This window comes from Rutilus rutilus, assembly GCF_951802725.1.
Source record: "Rutilus rutilus genome assembly, chromosome: 7".
NCBI lineage: Eukaryota > Metazoa > Chordata > Actinopteri > Cypriniformes > Leuciscidae > Rutilus > Rutilus rutilus.
Window position 1 is genome coordinate 15710631 of NC_140221.1, and position 24557 is coordinate 15735187.

At 38.9% G+C, this 24557-nt stretch overlaps 1 protein-coding gene across 16 annotated transcripts in view; it reads left to right on the forward strand.

The window, feature by feature from the left end:
- kcnt1b (potassium sodium-activated channel subfamily T member 1b) overlaps positions 1-24557 on the forward strand; it is a 102552-nt gene that overhangs the window by 21802 nt on the left and 56193 nt on the right. Inside the window, exon 2 of one of the 16 annotated variants that reach the window (XM_084413238.1) lies at positions 16805-16843. The exons of the other annotated variants lie outside the window; for them this stretch is intronic. Coding sequence (XP_084269364.1) covers positions 16805-16843 — 39 coding nt within the window. The remainder of the gene's footprint in view (positions 1-16804; positions 16844-24557) is intronic. 16 annotated transcript variants of the gene reach the window in all.

Genomic DNA, 24557 nt, shown 5'->3' on the forward strand with positions numbered 1-24557 from the left:
TTCAAAACAGTATTGCCCCTATAAAATATATTTTCTGATGTAATTATGACAAAGCTGCTTGTTTAAAAAAAAAAATAAAAAAATGAAATAAACTGTATAATCTTATATTAAATTAATTAATGATTCATTTTGTGATTTCAGAAATTTCATGAACTGTGTTCTTCAATAAAAAACAATACTTATAGAGGGGAGAGAAAAGAAATATGAAATATTTTTTCTTTTTTCTCTTTTTTTATATTATAAAAATGTTGATTATTTGAATATATTAATAATTTTTCTGCCCGTTACATTTTATATACTCTCTAGAAATGTTGTGATGTTTTGATTTGGGGGTAGGGTTAAGGGATCTAAAATATATTTATAAAATCGTAAAAACATGACTAAACAAATTTACTTTACTTTAAATATTTTACATTTCTATAACTGTTAATACCTAATCATGTTTTATGGTAAGGGTTCAACTAACAGGCTGCTGAGCATGCTCAGTTTAATCACTGGTGATGCACTAAATTTGTGTGAACATGTGGACTTATGTTTGTTATTTAGAAATAATATATGTTTTAGTGTTATGTAGTGTTTTATATTATTATTATATTTTGCTGTAAAAGTTGTTTCAAGTCACCATTAGAGTATAATTAGTGTCCTCTTTGGTGAAGTTTCTTCCATTTGAGTGAATATCTTCAAATTGTTATGGAATAAAGTAACTCTATATAACCTTTTCAGTTTGTCCAACAAAAGTTAGACAAAATAAGTAAGTTTTATGTCACTATTGTATAATATTAATGCTCAGCTTAGTGTTAAATGCGAACTTATTAAACTTGGATCGACAAGTAAAAACATTATTATTTTTGATTTGACAGAACTTGTTATATTGTTTGACCAACTTGGATTAAGTTGATACAACAATCAGTGCGTTTACATGCACCCTCATCATTTTATTATAATGGGATTTTGGCAATATTGCGATTAAACTTTTCCTCATGTAAACGCAATAAGCAGGCATGTAAACACCTTAATCGCATTATTACCGCTCTGATCAAAGTGCGCATGTGTTCGGTTCTATACGGATGCCGTGTGTTGTTCACACAACTTCATGAATGAACTCAGTGACATTATTCTGAAGTTTTCTCTAGTTCTCCAAATTGCTAAACTCTGTCAACATAACTCACTGCACAGTCTCTGCTCCGTATCTTCATCCAGACTGTGCGGAAAACGCTACAGCAGCGTAGGCAAACCCGGCATTGCGATGTTCATCACTGCACCGAACGTCCATAAAAATTTATTTTGAATTTGATGTGAGTAGATTAACATGCGTATGCCTATATGAGTTAGGTATAACCATACTTAATAGCGAATAATCACATTAATGAAACTGAAAGAGTTCTGAGTTCTCAGAAAATAGTTCTGCTTGTGTTATGTAAACATCTTACTGTGATTAAGGCCTAACTCTGATTATTAGAAATAATCACATTATTGGTGCACATGTAAACATAGTCAATTTTTCCATAAGTTGCTAGGGCTGGGACGGTATGGATTTTTTCTTACCGCGGTTGAAAAGCAAGAAATTCCCGCGGTATAGCGGTAAACCGCTTTAAACCTCAACCCCCCTCCCCGCCCTCCCCCAGTTTTTTTTTCTGCGACGTCGCGGCTGGAACAACAAACAAAGTGTGGCAATGATAATCTCAGGTAGGCCTACTGTTTATGTGCTTTATTTAATGCTAAAAGCGTGAAATGTGACTTTGAATATCGTTTAGTGCTCCAGCTTTGTAGCTGTAAAAGCAACAATGGATAATTCAACTCAAATCTTGAAATTAAACAAATGGAAACAAGAACGTTCAAACTGTTGAACATACAAGTGTATTCTTTGACAAAGATTGTTTTAGTAACTCAGCCTATGTATTTTTAATAATGTTTAAATGGTGTAATATTTGTGAATTTGATTATGTAGCTACTTATCCATTTTCTTGCATTTTCCGTCAAGATTACTCTCTGGTGCTGTGCACTTGCCGCAACTCCGCGAGAGTTCACGGTCTTCACGTGAGAGAATTGTGTTAAATTAGCACGTGCAATTAAAAGCTGAGGTCCTGCTTTTGGGGCTTCAAATTATAGGCTATAAGACATTTGCAATATAATTGGGAGTCTGCACAGGGTGTTTATTTTGAAATTTACTTTTTTATTTATTTTTTTATTTTTTTTATGGTGCGGCTTGGATGCGGCGTCCGTCGAAAATAGACTAGGCACCTATCTTTAGCGAAGCGGCGCGTCGTGACTGGTGTAAACACAAGCATTGACTAGAGTGGGTGCGATCAGCTCAGGTAGCCGCGTCGCAGCCGTAACACGCCACAGAGTGTAAATAAGGGGTTATAGTCAATAGCCTACGAATGGAATGTTATTATGTGTCATGGAACATTGCGCTCCCCAACTTGTGAAAGGTCGGATTTGCTCTATCTTTTGATGATAAGTTTTGTTTAGAAAACCTTGAATCCATGTAAGACACAATGTTATTAGACACAATCCATGTCATTAGAATCAATGAATCCATGTCATTAGACACAACGTGAACACATGTGAAGGCCAGTGTTTATTTATTTATTTATTTTCGGTGATGACGGTGACGAGCTCAGACCCGCGGTAGGCGTCACGTGACCGCGGTATTGCGGTAATGCCGTAACCGTCCCAGCCCTATAAGTTGCGTTCCATTTCGGGGGAACTTCGAACGCTGTGTCATGGTGTTGATGATATGGAAACGCCTTTGACTGGTGTCAAAGTTCAGACTGGTGTCTGAAGCACGTGTGAAGCCAATGGAGGTCAGGTGACGTCATCAAGACTAGAGTTCTTCACGGGTCAACTTGGATCCGAAAACCCGAGGTTCGACCCAAGCGGGTTCAGGTCCAAAACTTTGACGAGTGATTCGGACATGGGTCGGGTCTGATATTAGGTGCCATAAGTGTCAAGTAATTTAAAATAAACTGAATGAATGAAAATGTACTGAATGGACCTGAGAATTCTTTTAAAATATTCCATGTAACTTTCCATTTGTTTCAGGCCTTTAACAGTATTTTATTATTTAAATCAAATGCATATTAAATTCTATGACAACATTATTATCTCTCTGAATAGTTATTTCTCTCTGAATCCACACTTCTACGTGCAATGGATTCTATGCACGGATGCTTCAGCATTTAGTTTCAGTTGATCCACCTAATAAGGCCAAATAAGAGAGAATAACCATAGTTTTTATGGTTAACCATTTATTTTATTTCTCTCTAATATCCAAAGGTGTTCTTAATTGCTGTCCTCATTATCACTTTGAGAATCAAAAGGCACCACTTTGACTGGTGAATATCCATGAAGAAAACCCCAAAACAGTGAAATAATATTTAATTATGCAGATAATGAAAATGAACTTTAATGATCCTTTGGTCAGGTAAATGGGTCAAGGAGTAGATATCCTGTAGAGGAACTATGTGGACAGACCTTGGCTTCGACCTTGGGTCCCACACTTGAGGCATGTTGCTGTCGTCGTTACGGTGAAGGCCTCTCTCCTAGAGGTCCTGGGTGACTGTCTAGTGTCTAACCCTGTGGGGCTACCCTTTCTGAGGGGGATTGGTTCAAAGGTTCTGGTCTCTCAATGTAGGTTGTTGAGACCATTTTAAATGCTGGAGCTCCCTCTAAAACTGTATGCTCTAATGCTGCGTTCACACCAAACGCGAATCTGCGTCAAAATTCGCGCCTGCCGCGTCTAGTTATACGCGTGACCACTTTGTGTGCATTCGCGCGTCAGCGAAATTGACGCGCGTAAAATCAAAAGTTTGAAGCAAAATTTACGCGCGTCAAAGGCGAATTCCGGGGGCGAGAGTTTCGAAACCTGTTGGCGGCCATCTTTTTTAGATGTTTATCGAGCATTAGCAATAGCATTAATCGAGAGAGTCACCGCTCGTATATGCTCTGGAGAGCAGAAACAGCTGCGTAGGGGACATCGTGGCTGTACTCGGGTCCACCAAACCCTCCGGAGGGTTTCAGGAGTTTCACAATTTGCTTCAGGAGGTAGGTTTGGTGGACCTAACGGTGAGGACGCTGACGAGGACAGCGTAGGCCGTATAAAGCCTCGGCCTCGAGTGGTCTCTGCATGACGAGCCCGCGCTGTACAGCCCGGCGCGAGGTTCACCCTCTCCCGCACCTAATCTGTCGTTTATTTTTGTTTTGATAATAAATGGAGCCAGCCTCCAAAAGTGAAACCTGTCCTGTGATTTTTTTGAAAAGTTTTTATATTGTGTTTGTTGTCTTTACATTAGATTAATAAAGTTTCATATAATCTAGAATAGATATGAAATAAATAGCATTCATTACAAAATGAGTATCTCTCATTGAAATCGAGTTTTTATGTGAAAGATTATTTGCTTTGTTGTGCATTTTAGTCATATTACAAAATAATTTATTGAGGCCAAACATAAAATAACATTATAAACTGTCAGTTCACCACGTGACAGCAGCAAGCAGGCTCCTGATTGGTTAACGCGGCGCGAATTGACGCAGAAGTTCAGATTTTTCAACTCGGGCGGCAGACGCGAATTCGCGTCAAACGCGTGAATGCACAAATAGCACTAATAAATTTCGCGCGTAACCAAACGCTCAATTCGCGCGAATGAGGCGAATTCGCGTCTACCGCGCCGCGCTAAACGCCTCATTCGCGCCGCAAGACCTCCAGACGCGCGTAAACGCGTCTTACCATTGACTTAACATTGAAATCACTCGCGCCAGACGCATATTCGCGTTTGGTGTGAACGCACCATAAGGTGGTGTCTCGTTGCATCAAAGTGCGATCAGCGCTACTTGGACCCATCTCAGTACCCTTTTTGGGTCACAGGTTTAGGCGTGGCTGCTTCAGACAGACCCTGGCTTCCACCTTGGCTCCTACACTTGAGGCATGTTGCTGTCGTTATGGTGGACGGCTCCCCTCATAACGGTCTTGGATGACCGTCTAGGGTCACCTGGATACACATGGTTGCTGTCACAAGTGTGACCATTTTAAATGCTGGAGCATACTTTACAAGGAAACTATGCTCTTGGACCTCAGCACCACTTGGACCAGTCCACTTCCCGGTTGGTTCCTACTGAAACGTCTTTCAGGTCCTTGTTACACTCAAGTTACATGGCCACTATTTCGGCCAGACACATTTACATTGATGGAGTTTGTATGGGGAAGCATCCCATGGTATCTTGTTTTTGCGCAAAGCCAGATGGCTGAGGTCTATCTGCAGACCGCAAGTTCTTTCCCGGGACCTTGATGTAGTCTTTCAGATGCTCCATTTGAGCCTCAGAGGAGTTTACGACTCTCAAGGATCTGTTATTGCTGAAAACTTTGTAAGAGATTTGCACTGCTTTGGGGGGCTTCTAAGGTTCTGTTGTCACCAGGCAGTGTTTATTGCTATGGATTACTGATGCAATTTCTTTGCCTATGAGGTACCCAGCTTGGCTTCACCCTTAGGGATCAGAGCCCACTCTACTTGGAGTGTGGCTTCTTCTAATACACTATTTAAGGGTTCATCTTTGCAAGATATTTATGCTGCGGAAGGGTGGTACTCTCTGCACACATTCATAAGGTTTTACAGCTCTCAGGTCCTGTTGGTTTAATTTATTTTGCTTGTCCACAAGGGTCTGTGCTTGAACATAATTTCACAATCTTGTTGGGTAGGCATTTTTCAGTATGACATAGGTATTAACATTCCCATAGCATCAACACCATGATGCAGAGTCAAAATTCCCTTGAAAGGTAACGTCTGGGGTTACATATGAAGAGTTCAGATGCAAAAGCCTCTTAAAGGGTTAGTTCACCCAAAAATGAAAATTCTGTCAGTAATTACTCACCCTCATGTTGTTCCAACCATGTAAGTCTTTCGTTCATCTTCGAAACACAAATTAAGATATTTTTGATGAAATCTGACAGAATTTTGACTCCTCCATAGGCTTCCAGTGTGACCGAAACTCACCGGCCCAGAATAGTTATTAAAACATCGTTAAAATAGTCCAAGTAACTACAGTGGCACTACATTAAGTTTATCATGCGACGAGAATACTTTTTGTGCACAAAAACAAACAAAAATAACGACTTTATTCCACTTTTCATTTCCTTCTCTCTGGGCCTCGTAGTGTTTTTGCGCTGCGCGTCTGTGTTGCACGTCATCACGCAACACACACATGACCGGCGTCGACCAATAGTGAGCCTACGTGGTGACGTGTAACACAGACGCGCTGCGCAAAAACACTACGCGAACCAACTAGAGGTCGAGAGAGAAGGAAATGAATAGTGGAATAAAGTCGTTATTTTTGTTTGTTTTTGCGCACAAAAAGTATTCTCGTCGCTTGATATACTTAAGATTGAGCCACTGGAGTCACTTGGACTATATTAACGATCTCTTTAATAACTTTTCTGGGCCAGCAAGTTTCGGTCACATAGAAGCCTATGGAGGAGTGAAACATGGCTCAGATTTCATCAAAAATAGCTTAATTTGTGTTCCGAAGATGAACGAAGGTCTTACGCGGTTGGAAGAACATGAGGGTGAGTAATTACTGACAGAATTTTCATTTTTGGGTGAACTAACCCTTTAAGTGCCATCTGAAATTTTCTTCTAGAATGATCATTTTTATGAAGCTTGTATATTTAAGTTCAGAAATTTCACTTGCCATTTAAGTGAAATTACTGAACTTAAATAACCGAGCTTGATAAAAATGATCATTCAAGAAGAAAATTTCAGATGGCACTAAAAGGCTTTTGCATCTGAACTCTTCACATGTAACTCAGTTTCCGGAGAATCTGTAAATTCTGCTCTTATAGATTTATCTTTTTGTGTGTTGATAATTTATTTGTTCATTTATTTGTCTATTTAATTTTTGCTTTTTATTAGGACTGTCAATTAATTAAATTTTTTTAATAAAAGTAATTGCATTATATGATTAATTATTGTTATAATCAAAATGCAGTTCACCGCATATGCTGAGCAAAGCCCTCGAGTGAAGATAATTTATGGCATTACATTATTGTGGTGAAGTAAATCATTGACAATCCAAATATACTGTATGTATGTTTTTGTCAATGTAATTAAACATGAGCCTATTGCTGGCCTGTCCATCATCTCGCACCATGAGTGGCATATGTGTAGTACAATTTTTTTTTTTTAAAGCACTGATTCCACATTTTTTAAGACATCGCTTACTAAATTAACACATTTGATTAACAGTTTATCTATTATATTTATTTTCACATGGAAAAGATTGCTTGTAATGTTGTGAATCTATATCTTGTTTGAATTTGAACAGAAATCTTCCTGCAGACTTGAATTCCAACTTTAACACCACTGTCTGTAATTTTGAACCCAAAGACACTGATAGCTGATTCGGGTGTGTGTTTATGTGTGTGTATGTAGTTCTAGGTTGTGGGGACACAATGTCCCCAAAAGAATAGTAATACCAGAATATTTTGATCTGGTTAAATTATTTGGTCCCCATGAGAAAAACTGCTTATAAATCATATTGAAATATTTTTTTGTATGTAAAAATGCAGAAAGTTTTCTTTGAGGGTTGGGTTAGGGGTAGGGTTGGAGGATAGAATATACAGTTTGTACTGTATAAAAATGATTATGTCTATGGAAAGTCCCAATAAAACATGGGAACCCAATGTGTGTGTGTGTTTGTGTGTGGTTAGTACTCAGCTCTGCAGGAAAGTTGAGCTCCAGCAGTAAGATTAAGCACCCCTACAGTAAATGATTCTGCTTGAACTTGAAATATTATTCCATTGTTTTAAAGAACTTGGGTTTTGTAAAATATGGCAGAAATCATCCCGTATCTAATTTTACCTTTATCAAAGCATACATTTTGTGACACTTTGGACTGGAACAAAGTGTTAGACGTGCTATTTGGATAATGGTTGTGTAAAGCTTTATAAAGATGCCCCAGATGTTACTGTGATTTAGATGATATTGTGGTAACTTTGAACACAAATGTTTTTAGTGCTAAAAAAGCTTGAAAATCTGCCACCTGACTGACCAGGCTCACAGCAATCAGTATAATGGGAGTGTGTTTGTTAGAATGGGGGTAGGGTTCATCCACTCAGTTTTTGGAAGACTGTTCAAATCATTCCTACACCTCGTTATTGTGCACAAATCGTTCTGTATGTGGCTCCCTGTGTCACTTATTTTGATTGGTCGTTTGGTTTCTTCCTGATTTTCTGGGGATGTAAGTGGGAGCAGTTCCCTGTAGAATAAAGTGGTCATTTTGAAGACTGAAGTTCTGACAGTTTCTTGGATGGAGCAACAGCAAAAGTTTTTTTAGCCAGTGTTTGCACTCAAGGATCCATACAGCAGAGTCTGCTGCTTTAAAGGTCTTTGCTAATTTGCTGCTGTGATGTATGTGAACTTGTACTTTCAGAACAGATGTTTCTATGGTGGCTGAGAGAGCTCGACGCTGCAACAGAAGAAAACACATGCAAATAGAAAAAACACAAAATTAAGCACAGCAAATAAAGAACACATCAGTTTGACAACACATGTGCTGCAAATATCCACAACGCAACCACATACAGAAACACGCAGCAAAAAATACTGTATGAAGGTGCAAAACTCAAGAGCATGTACATGTGAATTTGAGAACTTGTACAACAAATATTCATACTTGTCTTGTACACTAAGGGCCCTATCTTGCACCCAGCGCAATTGACTTTGTACACTGACGCATGTATCATTCCTATTTTGCACCCGCGCAAAGCGGACTTTTCCCTCCACTGACGCACGTCGGTTAACTAGCAAATACACTTGCGCTCCCCGGGGCGGTTCAGCGCAAAGAGGAGGCGTGTTTCGGCGCAAACGTTCCCTCATGCTATTTTGCAGGTTTAGAAAACAATTCCGCCAGTGACCAGGAAAAACCTAGTCTAAAGTCAGTGGCGCGTTGCGCATGTTATTCATGGTATTTTAAGGGCGCATGCTTGGCCATAATCAATGTAGCGTGTGCACAACGCGCATTACAATTTGATGCTCTCATCTACACAGAAGCAGCCGTTTTCATTTTTGCAAATCATACATTATTACTAGGAAAAATATTAGGTCTTGTAGGTCTTGATAAGCCTAGGGCTTCTACGTATCCCTTTTCGAACAGTGTGATTATTATGCAAAAAAAAAAAAAAAGGTTTTGTTTTTCTTGATTTTGTTTTATTTTTCTTGATGGCTATTTAATGTGTTGCTGTCTTTGGTTTAATTTATTTTTTAATTGTTCGAAATAAAGATTTCATTCATTTATTCATATTAATACACGAGGGAAATCATTGTTGTGTCCATGAAGATGTGAAAATAAAATAGGCATAAATCTAGCTTACACATTTAATCATACGCCCAAATTATCATACGCCTGTTTAACCGAAGCTAATTTGGGTGTGTTTGTTTCTCCATCCCCAACGTCTCTTCTCTGTGTTTTACGGCCGTGACGAGGACGTCGGTCTCCTCGGCTGTGAACCGCTCCTGGCGCGCGCCTGGCAAATCCGCCGTTATAATAGGAATCCGCTTAGAAAAAACGCGCCTGCTCTTAAAGGGAATGTGAGATGTCGCTCTGATTGGTTTATTTCACGTTACGCCCAAACCACACCTATGAATAATGAAGCTACTTCAGACCAACCCCTTTTAGATTTGCGTCGGGCGCAAGAGTCATTTATCCCGCCGGGAAAATAGCAACAGCGCCGAGACCCGCCCACAAAGTTACTTGCGCTTTGCGCTTTGACACTTGCGTTTCAGATCGTTAAAATAGGGCCCAATAAGTTACACTCACAGCTCCAATGTGAAAACCTGTAAAATAAAAATCTAAATTTGAATGTTGAGATTTGCACTCGCAATAGTCACAAACCTGTATTCTGAATTTGAAGCTGCAGACAAGTAGTCACAAATATGTAAAATGGGGCACAAAGGAGTTGTTTTATTGGTTGGCGCCTAGCCAATGAAATGGGACTTCTTTTGAACGCGATGATGTCACAAAACCCCCTTCCTCCTTGGGGACGTTCTGATCGTGGCTTAATGCATTAGACAGTGATAATAAAAGAACTATATGATATTATCAAACTCAGTAAATACCATACTAATTTGCATACCTACGTACAGAAAAGCAGATGAGCCCAGAAAATGAACGCACCATGTTTAATTACATGTTATGAGTTTAAGTTACCTTCATACACAACGCACATTCGATCAGAATGTTAAAATAAACCAAAAACTCACTTTTCTGGTCAACACCAACGCATTGAATAATAAAGGCCCTGATATACTTTAAGCAAAACCGAAGAACGAACTGATGTGACGTAATTTCGAACAAAATCAGGCCATAACAACCTGTCCAGAAAAGTTCGCTACGAATTGCAGAGCTCGTGCAAACTTTGTTGAAATGATCAAATGCTTTTCTTATGCTTTATTTAAAAGAACGCTTGCTGTTTTCTCAATTTTAGTCTGCGTTTATTTTGTTATTGGGAGGAAAGCGTTCAACACATATACATATTCATCTAACTGTCACTCTCAGCAGAGTGGGCGGCGCCGGATGTTTGCTAACAGTATATTGCTGCTCACATATTTAAAACTAAAACTTAGTTTTACCCCTAAGCAAACAACGAAAAATAACTTTGCTGTGAGTATATCAGGGCCTTAAGTGGCCCCAGCCAGTTCATCACTTTGGGGTCCCAAACATATCCAATGCGGTCTGTGCTATTTGCAGCGCGTTTCTGTATGTGGTTGTGTTCTGATTATTTGCAGCAAACATGTTGTCAAACGGATGAAGATGTTTCCTTAACTGGTGTTTTTTCTATTTGCATGTGTTTTCTTCAGTTGCAGCGCATTGAGCTGTCTCGGTTAGCGTCTGTTTCACTCCATTTTCTACCCATTAAAGTGATAGATTAAAATGATCCTTCTAAAATGAATTTACTCACCCTTATGTTGTTCTAATCCTCAATGACTTGACTTTCTTTCTGCTGTGGAACACAAAAGGTTATAGAATGCTTTTTTCAATGTCATGATGGTCAAGAGATGGTCAGGCTTACAGTTTTTCTAGATTGCTTAAACACTATAACCAGGCTTTTGAACTAAAATTTCAAAACCATAATGCCATTTATCAAAAAGCACACCCATTTCACTAAACTATAAACACTATTCCCTGTTTTGACACACGAGTCAGATTTGTTGAACTGTCACTGCAAAACTCTACACACAAATCCCTTCATTTCTCATGCCTAGACCATTTTGTCATTTAGAAAGCACTAGCATTCAATATTGTTCACTCAAGTCAGCACAGCTTCAGCTCAGTTAGCACACAATTACACAGGTGGAAACACTATCAATCAGATTCTTCAATAGATAGATAAAAGGGCCCAAATCAGTTTATTGATTTTTGGAACAATGGATCCAGAAAGACATGAAGGAAGAGATCAAGGTGGGATAAGGAGGAGGAGGAGGAGGACGAAGGGCAAGGGCAAGAAGACAAGCCCTTGAACATGAAATTCAAGCCACTCTAGTTGCCCATGTCTTTATCAATGGTATGACTATGAGGGAGGCTGGGCCAAATTTAAGTCGCTTTACCGTTACCTCGAGAACCTTCATGGAGGTGTGGTGGCAAACAAAATTCTATCACTGAATAAAAGACAAACATTTCCAATAGTCTTTGATGAGGTGTATTTTCTTGCAAGAAAAGGCCAGCAGTCGTACAGTCACACAGAGTGGATGCAGAGTGTAACAGTGAAGGGAGGGCATCCTTTCTCCTTTATAGTCTTGACTCCCAGAATGTTATCTTTCTAGGCAAATGATGGTATTTCAACCATATGTGGAACATTCTTAGACTTGTTCATCATATTGTCTCCTTGAGTGGAGGCCCTCCTGTCACGTCCCAACACTCTTTACCATTCCAATACAATTCCATATTAGAATAAGGTTTGTGTGTGCTCTTTTACTGTCATATGACATCCTACTGTAAGTAAATATACACATTTTTTTTAGAGGAGAGAAAAAAAAAGAAAGAAAAAAAACAGGGGGAAAATATTTGTTTTGTTTTGTTGTGTTGTGTGTGTGTTGTACTGTGTAGTACATGAATGGATAAAAATGTGCCAATGTATCCATTGGTTGTGTCTTTTGTGTTCATCATGTGAAAAGGTTTGTGAGGGGGGGAACCACAAGCAACATAACTTACCAGTTTTGGAAATGTTGTTTTGAATTTATTGCACCAGTGTGTTAGACTATGTTGTAGTGTGTGTGATTTTGAGGGCTTGTGTGTCCTGTCTGTGGGCAAAGAGCAAGAGTGAATTGTTTTGAGTCTAGAGCTTCATTTTGAACTGAAAATAGGATGTTTGGGGAATTGGGTGAGACGTTATGGATTTGTGTTTACAGTTTTGAGAATACGAGGCATAGTTTCAAGAAATGTGTTTAAGCAATCGAGAAAAACTGTAAAATGACAGAAGCCATCACGAAATGCTTGGATTGTAGCAGATGAGTTGTGTGAACCAATTCTGACACTTTTATGGTGCTTTTTTTCCCCTTGTCCTTGAAGCTTGAAGATTCAGCTACAGAACCTATTGACTATAATTTCATGGAAAAGAGCATCCAGTGCATTATAAAAAAATCCTCCTTTTGTGTTTTACGGAAAAGAGAAAATCATACAGGTTGATATATTATTCCACTTATGCCTGTATGAACTGCATCTGGGCAAAGTTAAGCAGGCATTGTGGAAAATGGACTGATCTGGAATAACAGATTTGAACTGCAGTCACCTGTAAATGAGATGGCGCTCTGAAACACTCTATTCTGATTGGTAAATAATTGCACTGAGCCTCAATGATTTTTTTTTATAAATAATAATTGATAACAGTATATTTGAATTTCAGCACCATTTTCTCCCTTAATGAAATGTGGATTTTACAAAGTCACCCAACTATGAAGAGCTCACTCATTTAAAGTGGCAGATGGCATAACTTTCTGATTACGGTCAATTGTTTTATTGTTCATCAACTGAGATTAAAAAGTTTCTCTGTGTTATTTTTATAGCTGTCGTGTGAAACTATTCTCATAGAATTAGCACGATTATTATAAAGTAATAGTTAATAGTTATCATCCTTAGTGTGAACATGAATGACCCTTAAAAAAGTGTAAAGATGCACTTCTTTTTATCTTTCTGCAAAGTTTTGATGTATGTATGACATAGCGAGAGAGAGAGAGAGAGAGAGAGAGAGAGAGAGACTTTAATTTGAAGATCCTTTAATTAATTATTTAAAAAGATTACATAAGAACTACACAAATAGACACACAATTGTCTAATAAACATAAATAAATTAAAAATAACTACACAATTAGACATACATTTGCAGAGAACCATCAGTGCTGACAAACACTGATTCACTCCCCAAGTATAGTTAAAAAGTCTCTCGATCTTTGACCAGGTGATAATAAGCATATTTAACCTTTAACCTTGACCCTTTAAAATTGACACAAAACCCTTTAAAATGGAAACATTTATGGATCAGTTGACCCCACACCACTGAGTTTACCACGCTATCTGCGTGATAGCCAGATTGCCATTTTTGCCTGATGCCTGAACAAAAAATTAAGCAACACATGGATCTGCTTTCTATTTTTGTTATTCTTGGGCCCATAAATAAAAAGTATGGATGTGAACACTACTCCTAAAGTCTTACACCATTCTTTTAATTTAGACAACAAAGCTTCAAGTTTCCCACACTGAAACAATACATTTAAAACATAGTGGTTCCTTTTTTCTTTAGAAAATAATTTTTTTTAGACAGAATTTTAACTTTTAAGGCTGGAGAAAAAAGAAAAATCTCCTGCACTCAAGTTAGTCCCATGATTAAGAACACACTCATTCCCCCCACCCATTATTCACAGTTTCTTGCAAGAAAATCACATCTAGATTTTTTTAACTTGATTAATAAACCAATAAATTAATAACCATTAATTCTATAATGGTATTAGCCTTCCTCTTATCCCTCATCTCATTAACATTAAGGGATCCTAGCCGTAAGGCCTAAAAAAGAGAGATTAGTGAGAAAAGAGTCAAGAAGTTATTCTATGAAGATGTTAGCTATAGTGTTTACTTAGTTTTTTTCCCCTCTTTAGCCTCTCTTTTCTAGTTCCTTTGTCGAATTGCAGTAATGTGTTTCTTTAGTCTAAGCGTTTCTGCTGTGAAAGCTCTTCATAACTGCTAACTCTTGCCCATATTACAGATGCCATAAACTTGTCCAAGTTTGGAAAAAAAATCGATCACTTCACCACTTTTACCCTTAGTTTCATCAAGAAATTCATTAATTTGAGCTACAGTATACAAGTCTCCTTTAATCACTTTTGACATCTCTTCAGACCATCGTTCATCATCTCTCATTTTATCATCAGTACATTGAAAGAGTCCTTCCAACTCATCTACTGAGCCTGCCTTTACTGACTGTATATATGAGTCACATTCTTACTATTATCCACATCCTCAACTTCAGCGCTTAAATGCCTGACAACAGCAGAACTACATCCAGCCTGCTCTTTCACTCACCTCACTGTGCTTGATGACCTTCTTTGAAGGCCTTTCACTTTTATTCTGTCGCTTGTTTCCGCAGTATCGGTATTGTTGATATATTTATAAGATCCGCTCAAAGCTGAACCAACAGGCAACTGCTTTTCATTATCCACTTTCTTATGCAGGCAAGAGAAACGTGTGTGGCCTAAATCTTGAGGTTATTGGTGCTTGCGTACAACATTTAGGAGTTTTTTCTGTGACTTCTCTGTGACTCACGTGGAACGAGATCTCTAATGTGCGCTCCGGTGAACTTAGAAACATCAGTACCTGCTGTCTGAATAAAAGAACGTGTTTCAATGCAGTGATTTTACATCCTAATGGGCCCATTCTAACAGGACTTGTGATTTTTCTGTATTTAGTCAGTTCTTTAATTATGGCGTCGAATGAGATGAAATGTGGCGCATTTGAAATTGTGACTTTAGTTGCCGGGTCCACTAAAGGAGTCACGGGAACAAACATTTCTTTAATCCAAATTACCTGTACAAGGTCAAATACTATCCTGCCACGTGACAAAAGCCGCGAGTGGCTTAAAGGGTTAGTTCACCCAAACATGAAATTTCTGTCATTAATTACTCACCCTCATGTCGTTTGTTCATCTTCGGAACACAAATTAAGATATTTTTTATGAAATCCGAGAGGTTTCTAAACCAGCCATGGGCAGCAACATGATTGCAACAGGTCCAGAAAGGTAGTAAAGACATTGTTAAAATAGTCCATCGTTGGCCAATAATGAGCTGCTGTTCTGACGTAGAACCCAGAAGCTCTGCACTGTTTACAATGTGATCAGCTTAGGAGACTGACATGGAAGAGAAGAAATTGTTCGCACAAAAAGTATTTTTGGGTGAAAAAAAACATTTAAAGTATACAATACTTTATCAGTTTGTATTAAATTTAGCCAAAAGATGAAAAAAAAAAAAAAAAAACCGCTCCATACTCGTGCATGCTCAGAGAGAGAGTGAGAGAGAGAACGTGCTGAAATAGAGTCATTTTTATCTATAGCGTGTATGTAATTTCAGTGAAAGGTGTTTCGCAATGTCTTTTATCTAGTTACATTTTTGCACCACTTAAAGGTTACTGGGAGATAACATAACACTAATAATATCAGCAGAGCACTTACTGTACGATTGACTAACCTTTACTGGAATGGAGTGAATACATTTACAGACTAATGTTTGAGTAAAACATGCAGTGATGAGGAAGGGTACAATCAGTAATTGAATAAATTTTGTCATGTTAGTGACCCTAACTATGTAGACTGTGTTTAACTAGGTGATAAAGAAATCGTTAAGATAATAGGTTTTTGAATTTGTGATTAATAAGTATGCACTGAACACACAAGATGTCCCTTGAGAAAACACAAGCAGCAGTCTTTTTGAGTTTGGGGTTATTTGGGGTTATGGCCTCCTGCCTTTGGCCTCTTAATATAAATTTCTGCCAGCAAAATTGATCAGCTACACTGCATTGCTTGTGCCAGTGAGATGGTGCTACAACGTAATGAACCCTTCACAGGCCTGTGGTTGTTCAGCTGAAATACTGCACTGCTCACCACACCACACAGAGGGAATATTTAATGTAATCCATTCACAGAGAACATTTGGCCCATAAATTCAGATAGAATATGCAGTTCATTTGACATATATATTCACTCAGCCCGTTCCTTCAGGAATGTCTGTTTCCTTTGCTTATTAGTAATAGCTGTTTTTCCATTTTCTGTTGTATTGCAGTTACACCTATTTGACAGTTGTACACGCCAATATTTGGTGCAATATTATTGTACATCAATCATTAAAAGCAGTATTGCTCTCAGTTTATCAAGTTGTTTGTGATAATGCAGTCATCATCTAACCTCCATGTGATCCATATCATGATCATCCATTTTTGTGTCAACTAAATAGCCACACAGAGCAACCCTGGGGCTATGAAAACTCCATCCTCCTGTGGTTTTCATCCAGATTATGGATCCAGCTCAGTGCTCAAAGCTTTCAAATGGCACTTCAAAAAATCATAACCTAAACACATTGTGAAAATACAGTGTGTCACAGCACAATGACATACATTTGACAAAGATGTCTGTCAGATATTCTTTTGCAGTGCTTTTCAGAAGGACTGTGGCCAACCCAGCCTTTTCCAGCATGTTTTTGCATGTTTATAATTTGCATGTGTCCTTTATTGAAAACTCTCTCTCCCCTTTTGTGTCGCCCATATCTGCTTTATCCAGGTACACAGAAGAGTACAGTATGGATTCAACCAACGCACAGTAAGTCAGAGCGGAACCGTGGTATCCGTCTAGCTTTCCGTGGCGAGTGAAATCTGTTTTTATTGGTGTTGTTGTCACCTCTCTTTGGACTACAGACTAATGACTCATTTACATTTAGCAGATGCTTTTAAAAAGGGTGACTTATTTAGTTACAGAAATTAGATAAAGGCAATTAAATGCTTCCTGTGCATATAATGATGTACTAACTAAACCAAATAAACCTAATAAAAATACAGTACAATAAAACCTAGCGCAAATAACTGATAAAAGAGGAGTCTTGGTGCCAAGAGTTTGGGAGAGATCTTGCTGAACTTGAGGTCGACTGATATTGGATTTTACAGATACCAATAACTAAGATGGGCAGTACTTGCTGATAACTGATTAATTAATCAATAGTTTCTAAAACATATACTGAATTAAAACATAACACTGAAAGTTATTACAAAAATAAACAGTATTGACTGAACCATCAAATTGTATTGTACTTTTAAATAAAATATATAAATATTAACTTTGCAGCGTGTATGTGGTCGTTGGTCCTCTTAGCAGCATGAAAAACAAAACTTTAATTCAAATTCTGCATGGATTATATATGCAGTGCTCAAAAAGTGTTTTCTTTATAATCACTAAAAAGCTGATTTCATCTCAGTTATAATCAATGAAGCTGTCTACACTACACAATTAATCTCTTTTTTGCATTGTCTATTTTGTTATAATAAGAGGACTTGAGAGCATGCAGATCTCAGCACTGAACAAAAACCTCAGCGTTTGAAACCAGGGGGGTATTTTTGAGGGGACACCTCCCTAAGTGGTGCCCAGAAAAACGATTTAAAAAACTATTACTATTTATCAGAGCCAATCCTGACCTCCCTGGGGCCCTAAGCAAAATTCTGTTAAGGGGCCCTCCTACCTGACCCATGAGCATGTAAACCATTTGCCATTGCCACACAGTCACACCTGACACCCCAGTGCTCCCACTACAATCCTCCCTCCTTTAACTACACTGATCAAAATAATAAACGCAACACTTTTGTTTTTGCTGCCATTGTTCATGAGCTGAACTCAAAGAGCTAAGACTTTTTCTATGTACACAAAAGGCCTATTTCTCTCAAATATTGTTCACAAATCTGTCTAAATCTGTGTTAGGGAGCACTTCTCCTTTGCAGAGATAATCCATCCACCTCACAGGTGTGGCATATCAAGATGCTGATTAGACAGCATGGTTATTGCACAGGTGTGCCTTAGGCTGGCCACAATAAAAGGCCAATCTAAAATGTGCAGCACAATGCCACAGATGTTGCATGTTTTGAGGGAGCTACAATTGGCAATGCTGACTGCAGGAATGTCCACCAGAGCTGTTGCCCGTGAATTGAATGTTCATTTCTCTACCATAAGCCATCTCCAAAGGTGTTTCAGAGAATTTGGGAGTACATCCAACCGGCCTCACAACCGCAGACCACGTGTGACCACACCAGCCCAGGACCTCCACATCCAGCATCTTCACCTCCAAGATCGTCTGAGACCAGCCACCCGGACAGCTGCTGCAACAATTGGTTTACATAACCAAAGATTTTCTGCACAAACTGTCAGAAACCGTCTCAGGGAAGCTCATCTGCATGCTTGTCATCCTCATCGGGGTCTCGACCTGACTGCAGTTTGTCTTGAGTGGGCAAATGCTCACATTCGATGGTGTGTGGCACTTTTGAGAGGTGTTCTCTTCATGGATGAATCCCGGTTTTCACTGTACAGGGCAGATGGCAGACAGCGTGTATGACATCGTGTGGGTGAGCGGTTTGCTGATGTCAACGTTGTGGATCGAGTGGCCCATGGTGGCGGTGGGGTTATGGTATGGGCAGGCATATGTTATGGACCACGAACACAGGTGCTTTTTATTGATGGCATTTTGAATGCACAGAGATACTGTGACGAGATCCTGAGGCCCATTGTTGTGCCATTCATCCACGACCATCACCTCATTTTGCAGCATGATAATGCACGACCCCATGTTGCAAGGATCTGTACACAATTCCTGGAAGCTGAAAACATCCCAGTTCTTGCATGGCCAGCATACTCACCGGACATGTCACCCATTGAGCATATTTGGGATGCTCTGGATCGGCGTATACGACAGCGTATTCCAGGTCCTGCCAATATCCAGCAACTTCGCACAGCCATTGAAGAGGAGTGGACCAACATTCCACAGGCCACAATCATCAACCTGATCAACTCTATGCAAAGGAGATGTGTTGCACTGCATGAGGCAAATGGTGGTCACACCAGATACTGACTTGTTTTCGGACCCCCCCGGACCAATACAGTAAAACTGCACATTTTAGAGTGGCCTTTTATTGTGGCCAGCCTAAGGCACACCTGTGCAATAATCATGCTGTCTAGTCAGCATCTTGATATGCCACACCTGTGAGGTGGATGGATTATCTCGGCAAAGGAGAAGTGCTCACTAACACAGATTCAGACAGATTTGTGAACAATATTTGAGGGAAATAGGCCTTTTGTGTACATAGAAAAAGTCTTAGATCTTGAGTTCAGCTCATGAAAAATGGGGGCAAAAACAAAAGTGTTGCATTTATAATTTTGTTCAGTGTAGTACTAACGAAAATGTAATTCCTGATCTCAGAAATAGACATTGTTACTAGAAAAAGTACATTCTTAATATCAAGAATTCACATTTTAAATTGTACAAATGTAATTATTGATATAAAAAATGCATCCTGTGAATGAATAAAAGCTAAAATGGCTTGCCATAGCATGTCACTGTGTTTTAAATGATAAAAGCAATACTTGGTGGTTATTATTTACTGAGGGATGTGCATCCATATTGACCAGTATGTCCAGCCAATTAACATTTTAAATGCAATATAGCCGATAAATCAATAGTTAATGTCAATGCATTGCTATCCATCTTGCTTTATTGCAGAGTTGTAACTAAACTGACTTGGAGACTAGATAATCATTGTCTTGTTTTAATAGTATGTGCACCTATAATGAGGAGTGCCATCATGTCCATATTGTACTGGTCCCCACAGATGTTTTGCTGGAAAGGGCGCATTTCTTCATATGAACGCATGTTAACGCGCGACATGGTTATCTTTTCCAAGCTGCAGTTTATAAACAAACACCGTTGCCCTTTGTTGTTTATCAAACGTAATAAATAGTTGTATTTCACTCTCACTTTTTTTGTCAGGCACAAAGTCACAGAACACAGCCCTGGAAGTGGCCGGCATTAGCAAGCAAGACAGACAGAAGATGCACTGCCCAGCTGGGTTAGACAGACAGACTAGAGAGAGACATCAACTTAACTTTACTGTTCTTTCCTGACATCAAACTTGGAGAGGAGAGAACACAAGTTTACCTGATTGCTGTTCCTGCAATTCACTCTCATGGTGTTTTTTTCGTGACAAGAAGGATAGTTCTGCTTAATTTTCACATCGATGTTGTAGGCTAAACTTTGATCGATGCGCTTTGACACGAGGGGGAGGCGGGGCCTTGAGTAATTTGCGGGGCCCTACGCAACTTGCATAGTGTGCGTATAGGGCTGATCGGCTCTGCTATTTATAATAAAATTTTACTTTAGCATTTACTGTCGCTATTCCAGAATATTAGGCCTATAAGACCTGCATCGATTCAGTCTTGTACATATTTTATAGAAACAAACAAATTTAAAGCATATAAGCACTGACAGCACAATCTGCACCTTATCTCAGTGTGGTACAGCGCATTTTGTGGATTAGAGGCTGTTCTTTGAAGTCCTGCAAACCTAAAGTCCTCCATTACCTAGCATACGGCGAGTTTGGTCAAACAGTGCAAGTCATTTTATCAAAAGGCTAAACATGTATATTTTGTAAAAATTTTGGACGGATTCCCCCAACCACCTAGCCTGGCTAACATCAGACCTCTTCTCATTGAGACGTGGTCTGGGAACCACATGTTCATTTTCTCGTATTTGAGGCGTGGTTTACGAATGCCCAGAGCCGTTTATTGGGCGCTACGAATGTCTATCAAATGCGCCTGTACGTAGCTCATAGCCAATCGTTTCAATTATACCAGATGATGTATGTAGAGCGACAGAAATTCGACGAGGAAGAAGACGAAATAAACTTGCGTTCTAAACTACTTAGGCTGCGTTCACACTGCAGGGCTTAATGCTCAATTCCGATTTTTTGAAAAAATTAGATTTTTTTGCAAGGCCGTTCACATTTCCAATTAAATGCGACCTTTTGTGATCTCCTGTGTGAACGTGAACGTGAAATGACCCAGAAGTGACCCGCATGCGCAGAAGAGTACTCAACGGTCAACGACGTCACTTGTTTTTTGCGGAAGTAGCTAAACATGGATGTCAACAGTGGAGCTTGTTTAGCGATATTAAAAAAACCTCGCTTCCCTTCCATTGACTGGTCTCAGCATCGGCCGCCATAGTTGTTGTTTATCTTCTCATTCCCGCCTACTTCAACGCAGAATTATGACGTTTGTCGCGTATTATGACGTGCGGGTCGGATACATGCGACCTGGCCGTTCAGACTGAAGTCGCATTTCAAAAGATCGGATACGTATCGGATTTGGACCACATACCCAAGTGGCCTGGGTCGCATTTGAAAAGATCGGATCTGTGTCGTTCAGACTGTCATGAAAAGATCAGATACAGGTTGCATAGGGGCAAAAAAATCGGAATTGGGTCGTTTCAGCCTGCAGTGTGAACGTAGCCTTAGAACACTATCTAAGGCTGCATCGAAAGGTAACTTCGCGTCTGATGCCATGTTGGATTCATAGATATAAACAAACTGCTTCGGTGTGTCGCATAGACGTCGTCATCGTCTTGCTGCTCCCTCCCCATTCTGTGATTGGTTCCCTTTTTGAGGGGAAAATCTGGTCCATGGTGTCCAGGCTGCCTAGCAGCGTGAATGAAATCACGCTGCGCGCAAGGCAGCATGGGGAAACCCAGGCTACCAACCACCCCTCTCATGAAAAATCGATGGTTCTGCACAAATCGGCTAGGCCGTGTGACATAGTTTAGCTTAGAAAATGAGAAATTCACCAAAAGACGACAACTTTGGAGCACTATTCATTTTGTACCTACAATATTCTATGATTAGAGTAAACTTTACCTACGCAATGTGTGGAATATCGGGTATCAACTGTTTTTAACAGTTCATGTGTATTCTGACTAGCTTAAACACCTCTGATTGGCTATTGCATTCAAGAGATCAACAGACATGTCTGTGATTAGTTGCATTGCTCAACGCTGCAAAAAACATGTTGTAAACAAAAACCTTTCATGCTCTCCAGAAAGCAAACCCGAATGCGCACTGAGCGTTTGCCGAATCTGTTCACAAATACGATACCCTAGCAACCTCTATCACCCCCGTAGAACCGGGCCAGACTAGGACCGGGGCATTATACATACCTTTCATTGTTTTAAATCCGCATCGGAGTATTCTGCTCCATGCAGAGTGTAGCGCCACGTGTCAAAACAAATGCCACGAGGCATCAGTGACAGTTTTTAATTCATCAGTTATCAGTGCAGAATCTGCAGATGAATCAGCAAAAACGGTACATCAGTCGACTTCTAATTTGTATCGTAATAGATACATACATTTCTAAGGCACTGTGCTGTGAAGCCTGTTATACGCAGTCTTCAACTGACCTTCTATCATCTGATTTATTATTATTATTATAATGTTTTTATGATTTTAGTATAATCCTGAAAAGACCCTCTTTCAGGATGAAATTAAGACAACAAAAAGGCCAAGTACGTCATAGAATCCCCAGAGTCTATTTGTCTGCAGAAGCCATGCAGGCATCAGTGAAGAATGGCAAATAGACAATGTGTCTTGTACATGCGTAACCCCAGATGTTAAAACATATTTCTCGAAACCATCACCAACTTTCTCAAAACCTTAAACACAAAAACAAATATTCAAACTACATTCAGAAAACCTCTGACTCATCTAACAAAATCAAACAATTGACTCAAAACTATTTTATCTGTGCTCAAAATCAAATAATTATTTCAGATCATACACACAGCGAGTCAATATTATAAACACTACTGATCATTCATTAGACACTACGTTAAAAAAATGGAAAACCGTTACAGAAAAAAATTATATTCTAATAAAGTAAACTAATTTTGCAGTTACGTAAAAAATTATAGTAATCACAACTTACAGTAGCAAGGTGAATAAATTGTATACTGTATGCACTGCAAGTATAATATTGCACTGAATATTGTACAGTAGGCCTATTGAATGTCTGTATATTCAGCACTTGCATACTGTGAAAATACAGGAACCCAACTGCAAAAGCTGAAAAAAAAAAAAAACTCTAAATGAAAAGCATTCTACAGTACACAATTCAAGGTCAATGAGAGATTCATTCTGCCTCAGCATACGTCTTCTTGCCTGAGGACTTTCTCCACATCACAGGTAATGTCTTCCCTTGTCAGACAAAGGGAAAAAACCCTCTGGTGTGCCAGATCCAGCCTTGACATCATTCTCCACAACTTGCTCTTTCTCGTCCTCATCCTCTTCTTCCTTGTTCACCACCTCTTACATGCACTCTTCCTCCTCTCCCTCTTATATTGTTTCCATCCATTGTTGGTATCAACAATCAGTGCAACGTTTTGAGTAAATTTTGGCACTCTGAACTGACTTTATTATGTTGGCTTGGTCACATCATTAGAAATAAGTGGATTTTACAAATATTTAACCAATGAAAAGGATTTAAAATAGCTTGTGACTAAACCTCGTAATTCAGTTGGATCCTCAAACTGTCAGTCAAACCTCATAACTCCATCCTGCTTCTATCGTGAATGAAGTGCAGCGCGCAGTTTGGAGATCTCTGCTTGTTTGCTTTGCAAACAACAACTGAAGAACTGATAAAGAGTTCTTAAAGATAAAGTAAAAAAGAACTGATGTTTGAATAAGTACTGTGTTCTCTTTACTCAAGAATCATTATGTCTATAAAGGCTAATGTTTTTTTGTATTTGAAGAGCGGAGAAGAGTCTTAGTATTTGCCGTCTAGTTATAGTCAATATACTGTTTTAAATATCCCGTTTCATCTATTATATCATGCTATTTTGTCCAAAACGAATGCGATGCACTGACTGCCTCAGATGCAGTTGTTCCAGTAACAGACAAAATATATCTGTCATTCACTGGTCAAAAACCTTGCAACTCCATCTGAGCTTAATTTTCATAAAATGTTAATATTATAATGACACATACATGTGTTTTTTGTTCAAAGTCTTTTTATTCATATTTTAATTAGTATAATATAACAACAATTTTAAAATCAGATTAAGATTAAATCAATTCTCTTGCTCCAGCAGAGCTCCCCATCCCAACTGCACAATTACACATTATCTTACAGACTATTCTGTACCATATTATTATGGCCTCACAGGGCCAGATAGAAAAAAAGGAGGGGGAAATAATAAAGAGAAATAACAAACAAAAAATTAATACAGAAAAAAATTAAAAAATACATTTTGATCCATTTGTAAGTCAGCACTGGCTGCCAAATAATGCAAAAGGTTTGAATACAGCCTTTAGTGGAGTACTGAATCTTCTAGTGCAAGATGATACATAAGATCTCTAATCCAATGACTAAAAGTAGGAGATCTGTCCTTCCACTTAAGCAATATAAGACGTCTAGCTAGAGAAAGCAATCATATTTTTAGCATCATTATCTAAACAGA